Consider the following 20,505-nt stretch of genomic DNA (forward strand, 5'->3'; position numbering starts at 1 on the left):
TGCTCTTCATTAAGAGCTTATCCTTAAAAGGCTAAGATGTTTATGAATATATAAAACGTTTCTGCCTTCTGCTGCACTATACTTAATTATATACTTCTAGTTATTTAAGCCTTTACAGAAGTGACTAACTGCCCGCTTTACCAGGTGGAAAGCCAATGAAGTACAATTGCAGCGTGTTAAATGAATGCAAATTACACTGAAGTGTTTATTTCAGGCAGCTGCATTTCAGCAAGAGATTGCAGTCCTTTACAGGTATGGCACTCACTAGGAATAGTAAAGTTCTGGGAGGTGTAGTAGCAAAGAATGAATGACGAAAGAGGATTTGGAAGGTTTCTTTTTTGTTCTTGGCATAGTTTGTCTCCTCACAACTTTGTGTCATCGTTGTTGTCACTGTCTGCTCTTGTAGAGGCAGCTGATTGTGAAGAGGAGGATGAGCTTGCCTGCAGAGGAGTAACAAAAATGTTCTGATTATTTTTAGTTTGTAAACATGCTTGATAGTCTGCAGTGTTATGAAGGATTCCTATTTTCATCTGCACTAATTATGTACTTGTTTGAATGGCAGAATGAACCAACAAATGTGACTTTTGTTGTTGAAGCGCTTTTTGGTTAAGTACATTTAGAGAGAAATTTGTTCAATAGAGGTTTCCTATTGTTTAGTTCCCATACCTGCTGAATTTGCACACAGAAGTGGTGCTAACTTCATATCTGGGAAATGCAGCTTGGTGACTAAGAAACTTTTGAAAAAACTTGCAGCTGGACATTTGCAGGCAAGGCTAATGAAAAATGAATAGGAGAAAGTGTTGGTCTTATTCTTCCTTGCTGTCTCTTTTGCATGATCAGAAAAGAAGCATTTAAATATTTAAGGTTGACCACACAGAGGGTTCAAAATCACTGTTTCAAGAAGAAATACCTTCCTGCTTTTCTGACTTCTGTCATGCTTCAGATTATTTCTAATGGCATGAAGTAAGTAAAATAATTTCAAATCAGCACATTTCCTAGAAAATGTCATCATAACCTATCAGTTGCTCTTCTTTCTACAAAATGATCTGTTTTGAAATATTCACCTGATTTCCCCAGAAATGGTTTATACTTTTTGTTGTATTTAAGCACTTTTTTTCCCTGCACTTTCAGGATTGTGTTGCGTGTTTCCCATCTTCATTAAGGATTACCATATTTGGATTATCTTGTTCCATAAAATCTCTTGTATATGCATCCTTTCTGTGATTTAATCTTGCATTAAAGATACTCACCTGTATTATGTTTGGGGAAAGGAAGAGTTGTTTATGATAATCAGACCATGGCTTCCCTTTTAATAACCTAGACTGACTTGTAAAAATCCAGGCTCAAGTTAAAAATCCTAGCTCGGGAATACATACTAGCTGAAAAAAGTTCTTTTTCTATCCCCTAGATGATCCCTCAACATCTATTTAACACAGTATTACTCACCCTTTCCCTTGGTTCAGGTGAGTGTGTCTCTGGCTTTGACGGATTGTTTTCTGTATAAGCAGGAGGTTCAGAAGTGTCATGGGCTGGATCTGCCATAGAGACTGTGATGGGAATGTTTTGGTCCTGGAAGTATTTGTAAGCATCTTTGCTGCACACCAGTAGTGTCAGTCTGTCACCACTATCTTGGATTCTGGCCACCACTTTGTCATAGGATTCATTGATCACATTCACCCCATTCACTTCCACCAAAAAGTTGTTATTTTCTACACCTGCTGTGTCAGCTGGCCCGTGGTTTTGTACCTGCAAAGGCAAGTTCAGACTGTGGTAACTGATAGTTAGCTAGACTATTGTGTTACTGCTTTCCTTACAAGACAGCAAAATAAGCATGGAGAAGGGGAGATTGGTGGGGCAGAAATGAATTGGGAGAGGCAATAGGCCTAGACATAATAAACATGGAACCCATCAGTTTGAGATTTAAGGTGCATCTTGATTTTGATAGACTTTCATTATAGAAATGTGGCATGGTAGAATCATGAAGATAGGTGGAAAACTAATTTTCTTATTTGCAGGACCCTGTCCATTAACTTTAACTTACTACGTTTCACAGATTCCTTAGTAATGAGTGGAACCCCTCCTCTCAAGAAAGCTAAAGGCACAGATGTAATTTGAGACAGTAGAGGTTTGACTTTTGCTAGCTGTGGAATTCGGAGAAGGGGGGTAGAGCGGGGCAAACGTGTGTCTCTTACACTTAGGATGTTCTACAGTCAAAAAAATCTATTTAAAATACCAATTTTAGCTTGCCAGCCTCATGAATAAAAGTAAAAATTATGCAAAAGCTGGATTCCCCTTCCCTTTAGATGTGTAACAGAATGAGGAATGTTTTCTGGTGCTTATTTTTTATCTTGGTCCTACAATGTCAGTCTGACTTTAACAATTACAGCTCTTATCTGAGGGTGCTGGAGAAGACTTGTCTTTTGTGGCTTTTCTTGAATGTATTTGTAGGATGGAAGGGAGGAAGCTGTCCAACAGACTACTTGAGCTTTTCCTTGTTCCTCATTCTACATTAGTACCTCACTGATGAACAGTCCAGGCTTGTTCTTGATCATGTTTAAACTGAAGCCAAATCCACTAGGCCCTTTCACCATCTTGCAGATTCTTGGCTTGTGGTTCATTTTCTGCTCAGTGTGCAACTCCACTCTTTCCTCTGTTTTAGCTGGAGCTGGATCTTGTGCTTTGTAGTAGTATGAGAAGGGGGAAATTTGAGCCTGAAAAAGTGACAAATAAAACGTTGTTATCATAAAAACTTCTGTTGTGAAATCTGTATTAGGCTTTCATGCTCAGCATGTTTTGTTTGAAACCTTTTTAATGACTCAGACTTGAGCTGCAATGAAGAACTCTTTGCTATTAATTTCTGGCTGAGTGGAAAACTACAGTGTTGATCTATGTGAGAAGGGAATTTTGTTACTTGTTTTGTTCATAAATGGTTATGCAGCTGCGTAGCTCGGAATTTGCTGTCTTAAACTTCTAACCTTTCTTGTGGTGTGTTTAAATTTAGAATTGTTCCAACAGTGCCTATAAAAATCTGGAAGAGGCCAAAAAATTGGGTGTTTAGTGACTTGCTGTAGAAGTGCAAGGAGAGTTGCTGAAATACGGGTATATTTTAGACATTTCTTGCAAGTTGAAGAAGTGTCTGTCAGAGCAGACTGGCTGTTTCATTGCTGTATATGTCTCTTAATAATGATAAATTATCAATTCTTAGCAGTAGTTTGCATTTTCTTACCAGTTTATACATGGCATCAGTCTCCTTATCCACTACCAACAGTGTGGTTTTTGCCTCAGACTGCTTAATTTTTCCCACTACGCTTTCATGATCCAGACCATCCACTTGCTCGCCATTGACAGCTACTAAGATATCATTGTCTTTGAGACCTGCCTCAGCTGCTGGGCTCCCAGAATCAACATCCTTGATTACATGATCTAAGATCAGGAGGGAAAAAAGATTGATGTGAAGGCATATGCTTGGTAAGTTTAAAGACATCAAAATGCATGGCAAAGGCCAATTGTCAGAATTGCACTTCAGGTTGAGACCATTTTCCTGATGTAGCCCTGTTTACAACACATCTGTAGATGTAGACTTCTAGATGACCAGTAAGAAGTCAAAGAGAATGAGGTCTGCAAACCTTGTACCGGAATAAACTGTATAGCAAATGTCATGGGCTGTGTGTTAACTTGGTTCTTACCACCAGTACTTTGTTCCATCCGTAGATAAAAGCCGTAACCATTTTTCCCCTTCTGGATCTCAATAAGTCGTGGTTTGAGGGGAAGCAATCTTAGGCTGGCACTCTCTTTGCTAAGTACCATCTTCTGGCTTGTGTAATAGTGGTCTGTTTCTTCATTTGAAAGTAGAAACATAACATGATTTTCAGACTTCTTCACCTGTGATAGTACACGTACAGTCTTAGATGTCACCCCTTCAACAACATGTGGGAATTGTAGATACTTTGGGAACTGGTGTACTGACACAGTGGTGTGTGGGTGCTGTTGATGAATGAGCCATAAAGTGTAGGCCCTGCTGCTGTAAGTTGATTTCTCCCCTTGACCGCTCCAGTCAGAAATTTGGACCATGACAAGATCTCAGGCATGTAAGATCCAGCATATATATGAGGAAATTTTCTGTATTTTGCACTGTGTTTCTGATCTCTAGGGAATTAGCTGTAGCGTGCCATGAGGGTGGCATACAGTGCCAGTAGAATCCGGTGAGCCTCAGTAGGTACTGCTTGCCTTATCTAGATGTGGAACTCTACAATATAGACATATCATGCCATCTATACCACTATTTTAGATTACAGTGACAAGCGTCAAGCTTCTGTCACTCTTGGTCCTCTTCCATCTCCCTGTATCACTGATTCTGAGGTTGTGGGAGGTTTTTTGTCTGTTCAACCTCTCCAAGTCCATCCTTCTCTTACTCCTTTCTAGTCTAATGGGTGCCCTCTTTACTCATCTAAACCAAAGTCACTCTGCTGCTGATGTTACAGCAGCTCAACAAAACACAAGTGTTGCACCATTCCGTGTTTAGTAGCATGCCCTGAATTGTGATGCTGGAATGCCAGGGTATGTACTGCCTGTCTCATAGCTCTCTGAAATCTCTTCAACTCCAGCTGCGTTTTAGCAGTGCCAATAGCGGAAAGCTGGAAGCCTCATTAGCAGTGTTCTGTGCAGCTGAGGCCAGGTAGTGAAATTACTTGCACAGTAATTTTCATTAGTTTTGGACTTCTTAACAGAAGAAAAGGAACTACTGTCTAAAATAATGAATTTTCCCTGTTCCACACTAACTGTATCATCGGAGAGTTCCCCCTCTTCCTGCCCTGAAAACCACATTTGATGACTTGCCCTTTTACCATTGGGAGTATTTCCAGGACTTCTAGGAACAGAGCATGATTTATTTAATGGAGTTCCTGGCAGCAGTATACTTCTGTTATTTAAAATTCTTTGGCCTGTCTTGATTGCAGTATTCAGAGTCAGTTCAAGAGGCTGCTTGACAACAGAGCGAAAGCAGAGGGGTACTCTGCCATGTTGATGATACATGAACACCAGCTTCAAAGATTTACTGTGAAGCATTCAAATCAGCCAGACCTGCCTCCTCAGTAACCCTGACTGATAGGTTGCTGTGAAAGTGGGCCAGAACAGAAGATGAATCAGTATACAAACAAATACCTTTTCTACCACTTCCTCATGTGTGTCATTTTCCACATTTTTTCCATTGATTTCAATCAGGCGATCATTATTTTGGACACCAGCCTTTGCAGCTGCTCCTTGTGATGAAAGCTCTACTATGAACAACCCCTTCTGTCCTAAAATAAATGAAAACTCATTACATTACACAGGGTAAGTCACTGAAATATGCCTGAATTTAATGGTTAAGGAAACTCGGCACTGATGTCCTTACAGACTCTTGGTCTCTGCTTATGTGCAGATTACAGTGGCACCACAAGCCTTCCACATAGACACACCTCTGTCTCTTATTCTGGAAAAATCACTTCTGTGGGGGAGGGAGGCATTTGTTCACTATCTGCAGCTCAGTCTTTTATGTCTCTACCAAGAATGCCAAAGGGGCTGATTAAGATAGCTGAAAGGGATTTGATTCCCACCCCCTTTCCCCCCCAGTTTGAAGTGATGACCTGCTTTTATTGTTGTTTTATACATTTCATCATTTCCTGTGTTTGGAAGGCTTCCATGTTTGGTCTTTCAGTTATATTGCATTCCAAAATACCCTCTTTAGAGGTGATGCTTTCCAGAAGACTTCCCTATTGTGTTGACTGGCCTTGGAAGAAAGGCATGTGTGGAGGAGGTTCAAAATGCCTTGCTTTCTAAATGAAATAACTTACAAATCAGGAAAAGTGTTTATTACAGCTGTCTAGAACCTCGTGTGCCGATTCCTGAGGTGATTTGGAGGTATGGAACAGGACTTAATGTATATTGAGTGTATATCTGGTATTTGAGCAGGGGCTGTGAATTTGGTTTTGGTAAGTGGGCTTAAATAACTAGCAGAAAATAGCTTATTCTTTTTATGTCTTTTTTTTTTTTTTTATCTTTTCTCCACCCCGTAAGAAAAGTGGTCCTCAGAAAACAGTGCACTGCATATGCTGTACAGAAACGGACTAGAGATGGATCTGAACTCATCTTGCTGCTTCTCTCTTTCTGTCAGCAAGAGCAGTTTGTGTGTCCCCATTGGCTCCACATGTTAACTGTGGTTGCCTCTGTCCCTGCTGCCATAGAGATATATAGAGATATATATATAGAGAGAGAGAGAGAGAGAGATATATATACACACACACAGACACAGTATCAGTTCTCCCCAGGCTCTCACCTTCTGTGGTTTTCAGGGAGAAGCCATAGCCTTTCTCCTCCTTCACTAGGTAGCAGAGCCGGGGTTGTGGAACTGCAGTGGTTGCTCCATTGGCCATGGGCAGTGGGGACTGCTGCTCCTGCTGCTGTCCTGTTGACACCTTTTGGCCCAGCTCTTCCAAGTTCACTCCCTCCTTTTCTGCCTTTTGATAGGATGCGTCATCCAGAACAAGAAGTACGACAGAATTCCCGCTGTTTTTGACAGTCTCTACCACCTGTAGTGGACAAGGTGAAATGGCAAGCAGGTCCTAGAGTAATTGACCTAAAAGCTCTCCCCAGGAAGGGTTGCACTGTCTACTGTTTTTGTTGTCTCATCCCTCTGCTTATGCACTATGGAGGCACCTCAAAGACTTTTCGTTCCCCTGGTGGGTAATAAATGATGCAGGGAGACACTCAGAGCAATTAACTCAACTCTTGGATTTCCTAGCTGAAGATGCCATAAAAACTGGAAGAGAAAGCTTCATATAGTGGCAGTCGGTCTAGGTGATGGGGGAGTGATGTGGATCCCAGATTAAAGAGAGATGTACCTGTGCATGTTCCTCCTTGTCCACAAACACACCATTAACCCTGAGGACTCTGTCTCCATCCTTCAAGCCAGCCTTTTCAGCTGGACTGTTCTTTTCCACATTCCGGATGAGATGCCCTGCTGTGTCTTTCTCAATACGCAGGTAGAATCCGTAGCTCTTTTGGGGCTTTTTGGTCACTGTACATTCTCGGGGCTGGAGAACAGAAGTCATCTCTATCAGACAGGATGGAAAACATATGTGTGAGTAAAAACACTAAGGTTACCTAGATATGTTTCCTCTAAATACATATTGAGACAGTTTGCTCCAAAATTCTTGGGTTTTTGTTACCCAGGAAATCCAGCTGTGCAAAGTTGAAGCTAGTTAACAAAACTAGGGAGAAGACACCAATCCCTTTTCCCTCTCCCTCCTTGCTTTTCTTGTCTCCGTATCTCAAATGAAGTTAAGCAAGATGCAGAACTGGAAGAAAGAAGTTGTCTGCCTGGGATAACAGTGAAAATTGAGGTGAGGATTTAATACCAAAATTAAGTTTTACAGAGGAAAAGTAATGGCAGCACAAAAATACTGGAACACTACAGGAAAGTTACGTGACAAAATGGGATTTCACAGAATCGCAGAATGGTCAAGGTTGGAAGGGACTTCTGGAGGTCATGTGGTCCAACCTCCCAGCTCAAGCAGGGCCACCTAGAGCCAGTTCCCCAGGAACAAGTCCAGATGGCTTTTGAATATCTCCAAGGAGGGAGGCTCCTTTACCCCTCTGGGCAACCCGTGCCACTGCTCGGTCACCCTCACAGTAAATAAATGCCTCCTGATGTTCAGAAGGAATCTCCTGTGTTTCAGTTTGTGCCCGTTGCCTCTTGTCCTTTTACTGGGCACCACTGAAAAGAGCCTGGTTCCATCTTCTTTGCACATTCCCTTCAGATATTTTTATACATTGGTAAGTTTCCCCTAAGCCTTAGCTTCTCCAGGCTGAACAGTGCAACTGTCAGCCTTTTTAATATCTCCAAGGATGGAGATTCTCCAGGCTGAACAGTGCAACTCTCAGCCTTTTTAATATCTCCAAGGATGGAGACTTTACAACTTTTCTGGGCAACCTGTGCAGATGGACGAGCAGGTGGGATCAAGGAAGGACCTCGTCCTAACCAGGCTTTCCTGTTCTTAGTTATTTTAGCCAAAAAAATTAAGTTTCAGGAAAAGACATTGTAACTGGAGTGTTATTGTTAATGAATGCAGGGTTTGCATTGGAGGGTGGAAAGCAAGGACTATAAAGGAACTAGGAAGACCCTTGTCTCCACTTACAAAGCTTTTTTTCTTCTAGCTGGTTTTGTTATCTCTACATCTCAGTTGTCATACAAAATGGTGCCCTTGCTTTATTTCTGTGTCCTTTAGAAGTTACTGGTAGAGTCAAAGTTCTTGTCCATGTTGTCCTCTGCCTCTGAATCCGAATTAAACACTCTGAATCTGTTATGAAGAGTTGCTAACAGAGCTATTTCACTTCGGTATATCGTTGCATGTGAGACTTGGGTAAGATATGAATGCAGGTATTATGAGGTCTAACAAAAGCGTAGAATATTCAGGCATACACCTACTGACAATGTGAATGTGCCATCAGGTTGTCACTTGCAGGAGAGGTGATTTGATTTAGAGCAGTGGATGCTGTTCACTTTAACTTTTGCAATGACTTTGACACAGTCTCTAGTACAGTCAGTGTAGCCAATTTGGTGACAAATGTACTGCATAAGCAGACTACGAGATAATGCAGAAAATTGGCTGGGCCACTAGATTCAGAGGGGTTTGATCAGTGTTATATAATCCAGTCGTTGGCTGGTTATTAGTGGCATTCTTTAGAGTTGGTGCTGGGCGGATACTGTTTAACATCTTTATGATACAGACAGTGAGACAGAATACGTCCTCAACAAGCTGGTAGATGATACTAAACTGAGGGGGAGCAGTCAATAGGCTGGAGGTTAGGGTTGCTATTTAGTGGGACCTCAGCAGGCTGGAGAAATGGGCTGACAGGAACATCATGAAGTTCAACAAAGAAAAATGAAAAAAAAAAAAATCTGTATCTAGAGCATGCACAACAATACAGGCTGACTGCTGGCTGGCCAGAAGGCAGTGTTGCTGGACAGCACTCAAGTGCCCAAGCTGAAGATGAATCAGTGGTGCACCTTTGCAGTGAAGAAAGTCAACTGTATACTGGGTGGTATCAGAATGTAGCCAGCAGGTCAATAGAAGGGATTATTCCCCTCACTTTGGCACTTGTGAGACCTGTCTTGAGTTTTGAGCTCCCCAAATAATTGACATATTGGTGCTAGTCCACTCAGGTGATTTAGGTTTTGGAGCACATCATAATGTTTAAGGAGGCAGAGAGAGCTGGGTCTGTTCAGTCTTGGGAAGAGAAAGTAAGGGGAAGATATTATTGATGTCTTCAACTGCCTAACTGAATTGTGTAGAGAACACAGAGCCAGACTCTTCTTGGAAGTTAACAGCGGTAGGATGAGAGGCAACAGACACAAGCTGCAGCAAGGAAAATTCCAATTGGACAGCCATATGGACAGCTTTTCATCTTGGGGGCTGTCAGATACTAGAACAGGTGCCCAGAGAGGCTGTGGAATCTCCGTCCTTGGAGATACATAGCTGAATGGGGCCCTGAGCAACCTGATCTAAGTTGGCCCTGTTTTGTATGGGGCATTGGACCAGACGACCTCCGGAAGACTCCTCCAGCCTAAACTCTTCTGTGCTTTTATTATGTAATGAAACTCCAGTTTGGGTGATGCGTATCGTTAGCAGGAATACTACATAATGAAAGTAAGCAGTAGTTGTGACCAGGGAACAACTCCAAAGATAGTTGTCTTAGGAACTCCTACCAAAAATCCATGATGATAGAGGAACAAGACGAGTGAAGGCAACTTCCTCCAGTTGGAAAGTCCAGGTAATTAGCAAACTTGATTGGTATTTTATTGGAAAGATTTTTTTTTCTGCCTCTCTCTACTGACAGAAGTCTGTGTAGAAGATTTTAGAAAATTTAGGACTATTAAGACTGTTAGAAGTTAGTATAGAATGGGTTAAGGTTATTAATGGCAACAGAGCTGCTCAACAGGCCATGAACAGTGTTCTCAGCCTGTATAGCCTGGTATAGCCCCAATCCAGGACCAGATTAAAACCCAGCCAAGCTAATCAGTAGAGACAGATCAAACAGAAGATGAAAAATCAGCAAGATACAGGTGCTTAGCTGGGGAGTGATTAAAATATATAGAACTTACAAAGATAAATGTGAAATAGTTAATGGAACAACCAGAGAGGTTTTCTCAGAATTGTGTAGGTATGAGACTTCAAGGTAAAGGGGATGAGAAGATGACTGACCCAAGACGGGCTTTGAAACCCACAGGATGATGACCGAACGGAACAAGAGAAGAATTGATGAGACAAGATGCTGATGAATGATAACGACGTGGGAACCGAGATCAACTGGAAAATTACAAAGACTTTGGACTGGGATAATGGGTGGTAAAAAGGTATACAAGACTGATAAAATTTTGGAGGGTTGCCATTCACTGCGGTGGTGGCCCAACTCTGAGTTGTTAATAAAGCAAACCTAGAGAAACCCATGACTGAGAATTCTTGAACAGAATTGGCACCCCAAATGGGACTCTAGAACACAAGAGGAAGGAGACCAGGACTCTCTTTGGGCAGACCCGTAACCAATACTCAAAAGACGGCAAAAGTATCAGGTGAGTTCACCTAGTGAGACTTGGGAACAGGTGATTCCAGATATACTGGGAGTACTCTTGTGTTTAAACTTGGTCACAGGAGAAAATGGGAAATGTACCCAGCATTCAAAGGTGGACACCCCTTGCTGAGGTACTAGAAAATTAGAAAAAGATACCCCTGGCACAAACACTACAAAAGCAAAAGCTGATTGATTGATCAATCATTGATTGATGATTACTTTGTGCCAGGAGGGATGGCCACCCCTGACTTATGATAGAGGAGGACCAGCAGATGTGTGGCCTCCAAAAGGAACTTTTAAGCCTCATAAACAAAAGTTCCTAAGAATGATTGTGGAAGATACAGGTAGTCAGGCTATTGACTACTGGTATATATGGTACAATTGGGCACAACAAAGACCAAAATTATTAAAAAGGAGGGCAAGCTCACATCCCTCTGCTCTGGTAGCTAGGAAACTGACCTTGTCTCTGCAGGAATGTATCTAATGAGGCTTGAATACATGCCAAATCCAAGAACTGGACCAGGAGCTCCTCCTGATGTCCCTGCGGTTACTGCAGTAGAGACATGAATCTTGGAAACGAGGAGATGTAGTTTCCTGAAGAGTAACATGCCCAGGCTGAGACATGCTGCAGAAAAATGTGCACAGTTGTTATCTGGCAGAGTAACAGATTATAGGCCTAATTGGAATGATATGAAAACTTTATTGTGAGAACTATTTCAGCCTGAAGAAAGAGAAAAATATTCCTAAAAGAAAGAGGGATAGCCCAAAGAGGACAAGGGTTAATCCCTTGGCCAGACCAGGATCCAAATTGGAATCTGACCACTACAGAAGGAGTGAGAATTTACCAGACTGCTGTGCAGCAACTTATAGAAGCTGTATGACAGTGTGGAGAAAAAGTGACTAATTGGACAAAAGTTATGGAATGCAGGCAAAAATCGGATGAACATCCTAGTGATTATTGGGCACAATTAAAGGCAGAGCTCTTAAAATATGGGGGAATGACAGAAGATAATTTTCAAGAGCCATTACCAATCAGTGTATCTGTGGAACAATTGGCTCTGGATATCAATAAATATTTTAAGAAGCACATGCCTGGTTGGCAGGGGGAAACCCTACCAAAAATTCTTAGCATTACAACTTTTGTTTACAATGGTAGAGATGAGGAAAAGCAAAAGAGAGAAGAAGAAAAGCAGAAGGAAGAAAAGAAATAAGAATGGAAGGAGAAAGAAAGGGAAATCAGTTTGCTGGCAGCTGCAATTACTCAAAATTATAACCCCAGGGGAAGAGGACGGGGATTCCCCTGTGGGAATTTTAGAGCAGGACGAGGTGGTCAGGGATGACTACCTCCTTCTGCTGCACAACTTCAAGGAATGAACTTAAATGCTTCACAGTGTTTTTATTACGGAAATATAGGGCACACACAGCGAGATTGTCCACTGCAACCTGTGGCAGCAGGACAACGATCTGTTCCAGCACAGCCACTGCAACCACATTCTCAATGATACTGAGGAATCCAAGGTGATCGGGATGATTGAGCCTCTTGATGGAGTGGAGGTAAATGAGTATGGACAGATTACTGCAAAGGTAAATGGAATTTTTTTTACCTTTTTGGTGGATATGGGAGCTACATTGACATTATTAAATTACAATATTCCTCAGATTTCTGGGGAAAAAGTGATAATTAAAGGAGTTGTGGGAGAAGAATTGAAGTACCTCTCTCTCCCTTTACTTGTCATTTTGGCCAGAAAATTGGCACGGGGAAGATTTATAATATCTCCCAATTCACCTATTTCATTACTGGGATGTGACCTTTTGCAGGAATTTGGTACTCAGATATCTCTAGCTCCTAGTGCAATGAAATTATATTTTATCAGATCTGAAATTGCACATATTTCAAATGAAAAAGAATTGACGGAAAATATTCCACGAGGACTTGAGGTGGTACCCCAAACACTCTGGAGCACCTCAGGGGAAGATGTGGGATTGTTCCTTTCTGCAGAACCTGTAGTAATAAAAACAGAGGGAGGGTTACCCCCTTCTATTAGGCAATACCCAATTGCTAATGAAGCTATACCTAGTATTTCAAAACAAATTGATTCTTTTTTGAAAAAGGGGATCTTGAAAGAATATGAAGGCCCATATAATACCCCTATCTTGCCTGTAAATAAGCATCGATTAGATAAAGATGGAGACGCAGAGTATAGATTTGTACAAGATCTCCGAGCTGTAAATGAGCATGTAGTATCATTGCACCATATTGTTCCTGATCCAAATTTAATACTAACTCAGATACCTGCACGGGCACAGTATTACACTGTTTTAGATCTAACAGGAGCAGTTTTTATTATTCCTATTACAGAAGAAAGTCAGCTAATATTTGCTTTTACATGGCAAGGGAAACAGTTAACTTGGATGCGGCTACCGCAAGGGTTTACTAGTTCTCCAACAATTTTTTCTCAAATATTGAAAAAAGATCTGAGAGATTTAAGTTTTCCAGGCAATTCAGTATTGGTCCAATATGTTGATGATTTATTGTTGGCTAGTCACACACAGCAGGAGTGCATGAAAGACACAGAATATCTCTGTATTCAACTAGGAAGGAAGGGACACCGAGCATCTCTATCCAAACTATAGCTTTGTCTACAGCAGGTAAAGTACTTGGGATTCATATTGAAACCTAGGGAAGGAGAAGTGGACCCAGATCGGGTAAGAGTAATACAAGAGCTGCCGAGACCAATTACAAAAAAACAATTAAAGGGATTTTTAGGACAAGTGGGATTTTGTAGATCTTGGATTCTGGGTTTTAGTGAACTAGTAAAACCCCTACATGAAGCCACTAGAAATGAAGAAGTGGAACCTATAAAATGGGGACCTGAAAGGGAGAAAGCTTTTAGGATTTTAAAAGGGGCCTTATTAAAGGCACCAGCCTCAGGGATACCAGATTACACTAAACCATTTAAATTGTATTGTGTTGAAATGAAGGGAGTTACAAATGCTGTTGTAGTACAAACTTTAGGACCACATGGAAGACCAGTAGCCTATTACTCTCATATTTTAGATCCTGTGATAAGAGGCACACCATTCTGTATAAGAGCAGTGGCAGCAGCAGCTGGGTTGGTGGAGACAACTTGAAACCTGATTCTGAGACACCCACTCACTGTCTGTGTACCCCATGAAGTTGAACTTTTATTAAAACAATATGCAGAAAAGGCACCATCTCCACAAAGGGCACATGAATTATGAATTGATTTTGTTGCTTACTGATAACCTGAAAATAGAGAGATGTAATACTTTGAATCCAACTACTTTAATGCCACTGCTGATGGATGGTGAAAAGGATGTACATAATTGTACTCACATTATATACTCAACCAGCAAACCGTGGAACGACTTGAGAGATGAACCTTTAGATAACCCAGATCTGAACTTATTTGCAGACAGAGCATCATATTATGAGGGTGGATTGAAGCGAACTGGATATGCTGTTACCACAGAAACACAGGTATTATTGGCTGAACCTTTATCACCTTCTCTAGGTACTCAAGGAGTGGAAATTATCACCCTTACTGGAGCAGCAAGGTATGCAACTGGAATGCGTGTAAATCTTTACACTGATTCTAAATATGCTTTTAGAGTCTGTCATGCAACAGATGTGCTATGGAAAGAGAGAGGATTTCTCACCTCTGCAGGAAAAACTGTTGCACATGAGGCAGAAATTAAAGCATTGTTGGAAGCGATCAAGTTACCTTCTAAAATAGCCGTGATATATATAAGACCCACACGAACAAGATGGACAGAATCACAAAGGGGAATGCCCTAGTAGATCAAGCAGCTAAGGCGGCAGCAAAACAGATCTTATTATTGATGGCATTGAAGTTGGAGTACTCAGAAGGCGAACTCCCTGAGATGGGAAAATTAGATGATGATCTCCCAGAAGATAAGAAAAAACTATGGGAAAAACTTGGAGGAGAGCAAAGTGAAGGAATCTGGACATTAGGAGGTAAACCATTACTTCCCAAAAGGTATTTATTACCGATCACGCAATGGTACCATGAGAAGATGCATGGGGGACCAGAGAGTATTGCTTTGAAGATTCAGAGATTGTGGGCAGCACCAGGAGTTTACGCAGCAACTAAAAGGATTTGTCAAAGTTGCTGGTTGTGTAAAGAATATGCAACTCTCTGAATTAAAACCCCATCTGCGAAAAGACCTCTGGATACATATCCTTTTCAGAAATTACAAAGAGACTATGCTGAAATGCCCAAGGCATTAGGTTTTACCTCTATGCTGGTGATAGTTGATCAGCTGTCTGGATGGGTAGAAGCCTTCCCGACAAGGGAAAGTGATTCAAAAGCAGTAGTGAAAGCTTTGATTAAAGAAATCATACCAAGATATGGGGTACCAGAAGTGATTGATTCAGATCGAGGAGCACATTTCTCAGCTGCAATTCTTTTGCAGATATATCATTTTTTTTAAACACTAAAGCTCAATTTCGTATACCCTGTCACCCGGGATCCTCAGGGCAGATAGAAAGGATGAACAGGACAATAGAAGAAAAAATGGTGAAAGTGTATAAACAGACAGGATTGAAATGGCCAGAAGCTTTAAATTTAGTTCTTTGGGATATTAGGAATACACCAAGGCAACCAATAGGAGTTTCACCTGCTGAAATCCTATTTGGGAGGATAATAGCAGTACCGGGGAACTTAAGTCCCAGCTAAGACAAGCTTATTGGATGGAGGTGAACAAGTGACCCAACATTTACTATACTTACAACATTCATTTACTAAGTTGAGAAATCGTGCATATTGGTACCGAGGAGTTTCTCCAGAAGTACAGGTGCATGACATTCAACCTGGAGACATGGTTTATATTAAAAAATTTAAAAGGAAGAACAGGTTTGAACAAAATTGAGAAGGACCTTATCTTATATTATTAACCTCTTTTTATGCCATAAAGATACAAAGAAAAGAAGCCTGAATCCATCATTCACATGTAAAGATACTTCGGAAGAATTAATATCTCAACAGCAATCTTGGGGTTGACTCAATTTTTGTTTTTTACTGACACCTTGTGGTCTAATTTTATATTGCATTACCGAGAACTTGAAACTGAACGAACTGTGAGAAGTTATGGAAATCCCACATACCAAAACTTTGGTAGAGTTAAGGGAACTCAAATTAGAAATAATAGAAGTGTTGTTGTTTCCGGGAAGTTCCTGAAAATATAATGCAAACTACAAAATTTTGTGTAATGGTTTGCTCTAATCTTGAAGGTCCTTAGAATTTCAAACCTTGCTGTGAACCAAAATGGTGAATTCCTTGTGCTTATCTTTTACAAATATGTGAGCCAAGAACAGGGAAAGGAACTTGGTGTATCAGTCACGACCTATGGATGATTGGACATGGACAACATAAGGAAACAGGTTAGATGAACAATGATTGGTGGTGTTATGATTTATCTCTGCATCATCCCTTTTTGACTGAATATCAGGTTTTGATATTAGGTGTACGAGGTGAACCTAACAAGCAGGAAATTTATGATTGAGTTTTGAGAAGATCTTTTGAATATCGATCAATACCAAATTTTGAACGAAAACTAGGAAAACCTAGGAGCCTGCCAGACATAAATTGGGAAAATCCTTGAAAAGACAACACACGTGTCGATAATGCAATCGATCTCACATAATATAAATCTGTCTGATTGCTGGCTTTGTGTTACCTTACCAAACTCAGTAGGTCACAGAAATCAATTGGTAAGGGTACCTATCCCAAGGAATAAAAATTGGGAAAAATACTGGCAAAATACCACCTTCACTGATGCTCAGGAGGAACATGTATGGGACATTAGTTTACCTACAGGTGCTGATTCTCTCCCTACACAATGTATCCAGAGATGTTACCCACCTGACATTAAGAACAAGAATTTATGTAAAAAATCATATGTTTGTAGGTAATTAGACTAAATGTAACACTACTGTAATGATTAAGTCAGCAACTGAATTGAGTTGGGTTGGAGCAACTTCTTTGGGGGTCTTTTGGTTGTGTGGACAGAGGGTATACAAAGCTCTTGTACATTGGGACTGTTGTCCACGGATTTAGAAATATGGCCAAAAAACTTGAAGGCCTGTTTGGCATAGAACATTTTTATCACATACTCAACAAACCAGAAATAGACAGATCCACTAAATTTCAGTCTTTTATCCATTGGTTCATGCCAAGACTAGGTGTAAGTGAATTGGAAAAGGTGATTTCGAATGTTTCTGGTGAAATTGAGAAGTTAGTCAATTATACTGCTTATGGGTTACTAACTTTACAAAAAGAGCTTCATGAGTTACCTAAGTTGACTCTTCAAAACCATATGGCATGAGATATTCTTTTGGCATCACAAGGAGGAGTATGTATGGTGTTAAATATTAGTTGTTGTATGTATGTAGACCATACTGGAGAATTGCTGACCAATGTGCATAAAATAGGGGAAATACGTTCAAGGATGCAACAAATAGCGAAAAATGATACATCAAGGGGATTTGCAGAAATCTTTTCTTGGCTCATGTCATGGTTTCCAAGCATAGCAACATGGTTGAAAAGGGGATTGTGATACTGATTGTAATTATTGTGATTTTTGTGTGTGGATTAGTTTTAGCACAAGGTTGTATTGCTTGTTATATGAGCATGATGAATAAGATTAGAGATACTGCCTGGAATTATTGTAGTTATTACAATTGCAGGTATGCAATTGAATAGAATAAAAACAAAAGGAGGGAACTGTAGAAGATTTTAGAAAATTTAGGACTATTAAGACTGTTAGAAGTTAGTATAGAATGGGTTAAGGTTATTAATGGCAACAGAGCTGCTCAACAGGCCATGAACAGTGTTCTCAGCCTGTATAGCCTGGTATAGCCCCAATCCAGGACCAGATTAAAACCCAGCCAAGCTAATCAGTAGAGACAGATCAAACAGAAGATGAAAAATCAGCAAGATACAGGTGCTTAGCTGGGGAGTGATTAAAATATATAGAACTTACAAAGATAAATGTGAAATAGTTAATGGAACAACCAGAGAGGTTTTCTCAGAATTGTGTAGGTATGAGACTTCAAGGTAAAGGGGATGAGAAGATGACTGACCCAAGACGGGCTTTGAAACCCACAGGATGATGACCGAACGGAACAAGAGAAGAATTGATGAGACAAGATGCTGATGAATGATAACGACGTGGGAACCGAGATCAACTGGAAAATTACAAAGACTTTGGACTGGGATAATGGGTGGTAAAAAGGTATACAAGACTGATAAAATTTTGGAGGGTTGCCATTCACTGCGGTGGTGGCCCAACTCTGAGTTGTTAATAAAGCAAACCTAGAGAAACCCATGACTGAGAATTCTTTAACAGTCTGTCAAAAGATCGAAGTTGTGGTGTAGAGATTAGCCAGTAATCACAGCCTAGTAAATCCTAAGAAAATTAATCTGTTTCTGTGTAAAGAATTCTTTGCAACTTCGTGTTTTAATTCTCTTTATATCACCTGTGTGACTAATGTATGTGGGAGCTGGCCTTTTTCCTTTTCCTTTTTTTTTTTTTTTAGAAGTAGCTGGGAGTCAAATCCTTCCATGACAGCAGGCTACTGCGCAACAGCCTCTGTGGCTACCCGTGCTACAGACCATTTGCTATTGAAGCTGAAAGTGCATTGTTGAGGTTAGTTGGGCAGCATATAGAACAGTATGGATGTGTGGTGGGGGTTTGGCACAGATGTCACTGAAGCTGGAAAATATGGGGAATTTCAGCATGCAGGGGTAGGAAGCCTGCAGATCATGATAGACTTTGTCAGGTGCCTTGTGCTTTTTTGAGTCTCTGTGTAGTTGCACTGGGACTAACTCCATATAGGGATGGACTGCCCTATTTTTTTGGACATGGTTTGGGACACACCAGACTGTATTGATCACAACTACAACTCAAAGTAGTTTTTCTTGACAAATGCTGGGAATCAGTGGTACTTCCTGACATTAACATGCAAAACCAGTGGCACACAAAACTGAAGAAACAGTAGGCTTTTAAGGAAAAGACTATTTCTTTGTATTTAGAAATGGAGGGAAGGTTACAGTGCACTGCATACTACTCTTTTTAATCCATGAAACTTTTACATGCAAAATTATTGGGATCATAAAAAGGCGTTTTCTAAGGGAAGAGGAATTAGCAAAAAAGGAATTTCTTACCTGTGTTTCTGTGTGGAGCAGCCTGCACAGGAATTCTCTTTTGCTGCCCCTCCTGTGGCTGTACCTATAAGTAAGACTGGACTTTGCTTGGGCAAAGGTTGAGTTAAAAGATGATTTATTTAACCAAGTTTCACTGAATATGTTCAACATCTTGATAGGCTGTCTTGTCCCAGCCTGCATAAATGCTAATCACATGCATTTCTCAGCAGCTTTGAATTTTGTTCTACTGATAATTATACTCAAAAATTTAGTCAAGCAAGTCATTGGAGGCAAGCCTGATCTTTGCTCTGGGCAACAGCCTTCTCCGGCTGCAAGAAATGTTTTAAAGGCAGCACGTTTGGATTGTGGATTGACCTGGGCCAGCAGCATTTGACTGCGGATCAAGAGGTTCAAATCTGTGCACCCCATGTTGGATGCCAAAAAAAGGGACTGTGATGGGTTAACCTTAGCTAGCAGCCAGATGCCCACTGAGCTGCTTTCACTCCCCTACTCCAGAGGACAGGGAGAGAAAATAGGATGAAAAAGCTTGAAGAATTCAAGATAACAACAGTAACTGGGAGAGATACAATAAAAAAAATGGGCTTGTCATTGAGGGGTGGCCCTGACTGTTGAGGTTATCATACATGTGAAACATACATTGCAATCAAATGACCCATTGTCGTGGTTTAACCCCAGTCAGCAACTAAGCACCACGCAGCCGCTCGCTCACTCACTTCCCACCCAGTGGGATGGGGGAGAGAATCGGGAAAAGAAGTAAAACTCGTGGGTTGAGATAAGAGCGGTTTAATAGAACAGAAAAGAAGAAACTAATAATGATAACACTAATAAAATGACAATAGTAATAATAAAAGGATTGGAATATACAAGTGATACACAATGTAATTGCTCAGCACCCACCAACCAACACCCAGCTAGTCCCTGAGCAGTGACCCCCCCTGCCCCCACTCCCCCCAGTTCCTATACTAGATGTGACGTCACATGGTATGGAATACCCCGTTGGCCAGTTTGGGTCAGCTGTCCTGGCTGTGTCCTGTGCCAACTTCTTGTGCCCCTCCAGCTTTCTCGCTGGCTGGGCATGAGAAGCTGAATAATCCTTGACTTTAGACTAAACATTACTTAGCAACAACTGAAAACATCAGTGTTATCAACATTCTTCTCATACTGAACCCAAAGCATAGCACTGTACCAGCTACTACAAAGACAATTAACTCTATCCCTGCTGAAAGCAGGACACCCATGTGAGTGAAGTCTCCCTGGAGGTAGGTGGCTGGGGTATCAATATGGTGAGGCCTGGCAAATTGGCTATACTGGACTACTGCTCTAAACCTGTCAAGGCAAGTGCTATGTGTTTGCCATGGTGGAAGCATCCACTGGGTGAGTGGAGACATACCCTGTAAACCATGGCAGTGCTTGAAATGCCATCCTGAGCCTTGAATGTCAAGTTCTGTGTCATGATACCCCAGAAAGAATTGAGTCAGTGCAACTCATTTCTGAAATAACCTCATACACTCCTGGCCAAGAAACATGGCATTGATTTGGCGCATCATATACCCTATCATCCACAAGCCTCTGGAAAGATTGATCAATACAATGGATTGTTAAAGACTATGCTGAGAGTATAGGGCGCTGGGGAATGGAAGCAGTGGGATGTAAGGTTAGTAGAAGTCATTTGGCTGGTTCACACCAG

The 20,505-nt window shown here is 41.0% G+C and overlaps 1 protein-coding gene and 1 long non-coding RNA gene across 5 annotated transcripts; one reads left to right on the forward strand and one right to left on the reverse strand.

Annotated features, from left to right (window-relative positions):
- Positions 1-176: 176 nt before the first annotated feature.
- PDZK1 (PDZ domain containing 1) lies at positions 177-18,909 on the reverse strand. Of its 4 annotated transcripts, none has more exons than XM_030019813.2 (9): positions 18,819-18,909; positions 6,879-7,090; positions 6,314-6,566; positions 5,161-5,297; positions 3,687-3,882; positions 3,227-3,423; positions 2,517-2,711; positions 1,447-1,746; positions 177-440 (listed from the first exon to the last, which is right to left on the reverse strand). In XM_030019813.2, exons 2-9 carry the CDS (start codon positions 7,086-7,088, stop codon positions 363-365), a joined length of 1,566 nt encoding a protein of 521 aa, XP_029875673.1. In that variant the 5' UTR covers positions 7,089-7,090; positions 18,819-18,909; the 3' UTR covers positions 177-362. The 4 variants fall into 4 exon arrangements, with proteins under 4 accessions (XP_029875673.1, XP_029875674.1, XP_029875677.1 ...); XM_030019814.1 differs by lacking the exon at positions 18,819-18,909 and adding an exon at positions 15,383-15,466; XM_030019817.1 differs by lacking the exon at positions 18,819-18,909 and adding an exon at positions 12,554-12,572.
- LOC121233415 lies at positions 12,114-18,060 on the forward strand. The gene is made up of 2 exons (XR_005932762.1): positions 12,114-12,192; positions 17,760-18,060. It is a non-coding gene; the product is annotated as an uncharacterized LOC121233415 (long non-coding RNA).
- Positions 18,910-20,505: the final 1,596 nt, after the last annotated feature.

Source organism: Aquila chrysaetos, chromosome 7 (genome assembly GCF_900496995.4).
Source record: "Aquila chrysaetos chrysaetos chromosome 7, bAquChr1.4, whole genome shotgun sequence".
NCBI classification, from domain to species: domain Eukaryota; kingdom Metazoa; phylum Chordata; class Aves; order Accipitriformes; family Accipitridae; genus Aquila; species Aquila chrysaetos.

Bases quoted from the DNA above. Each gene is read 5' to 3' on its own strand.
- PDZK1 (XM_030019813.2), bottom strand. From the start codon at position 7,088: ATGACTTCTGTTCTCCAGCCCCGAGAATGTACAGTGACCAAAAAGCCC. The intron at 6,567-6,878 runs GTACATCTCTCT...TGTCCACTACAG, and splicing joins ACAAGGAGGAACATGCACAG to GTGGTAGAGACTGTCAAAAA. The intron at 441-1,446 runs GTGAGTAATACT...ACTCCTCTGCAG, and splicing joins CACCTGAACCAAGGGAAAGG to GCAAGCTCATCCTCCTCTTC.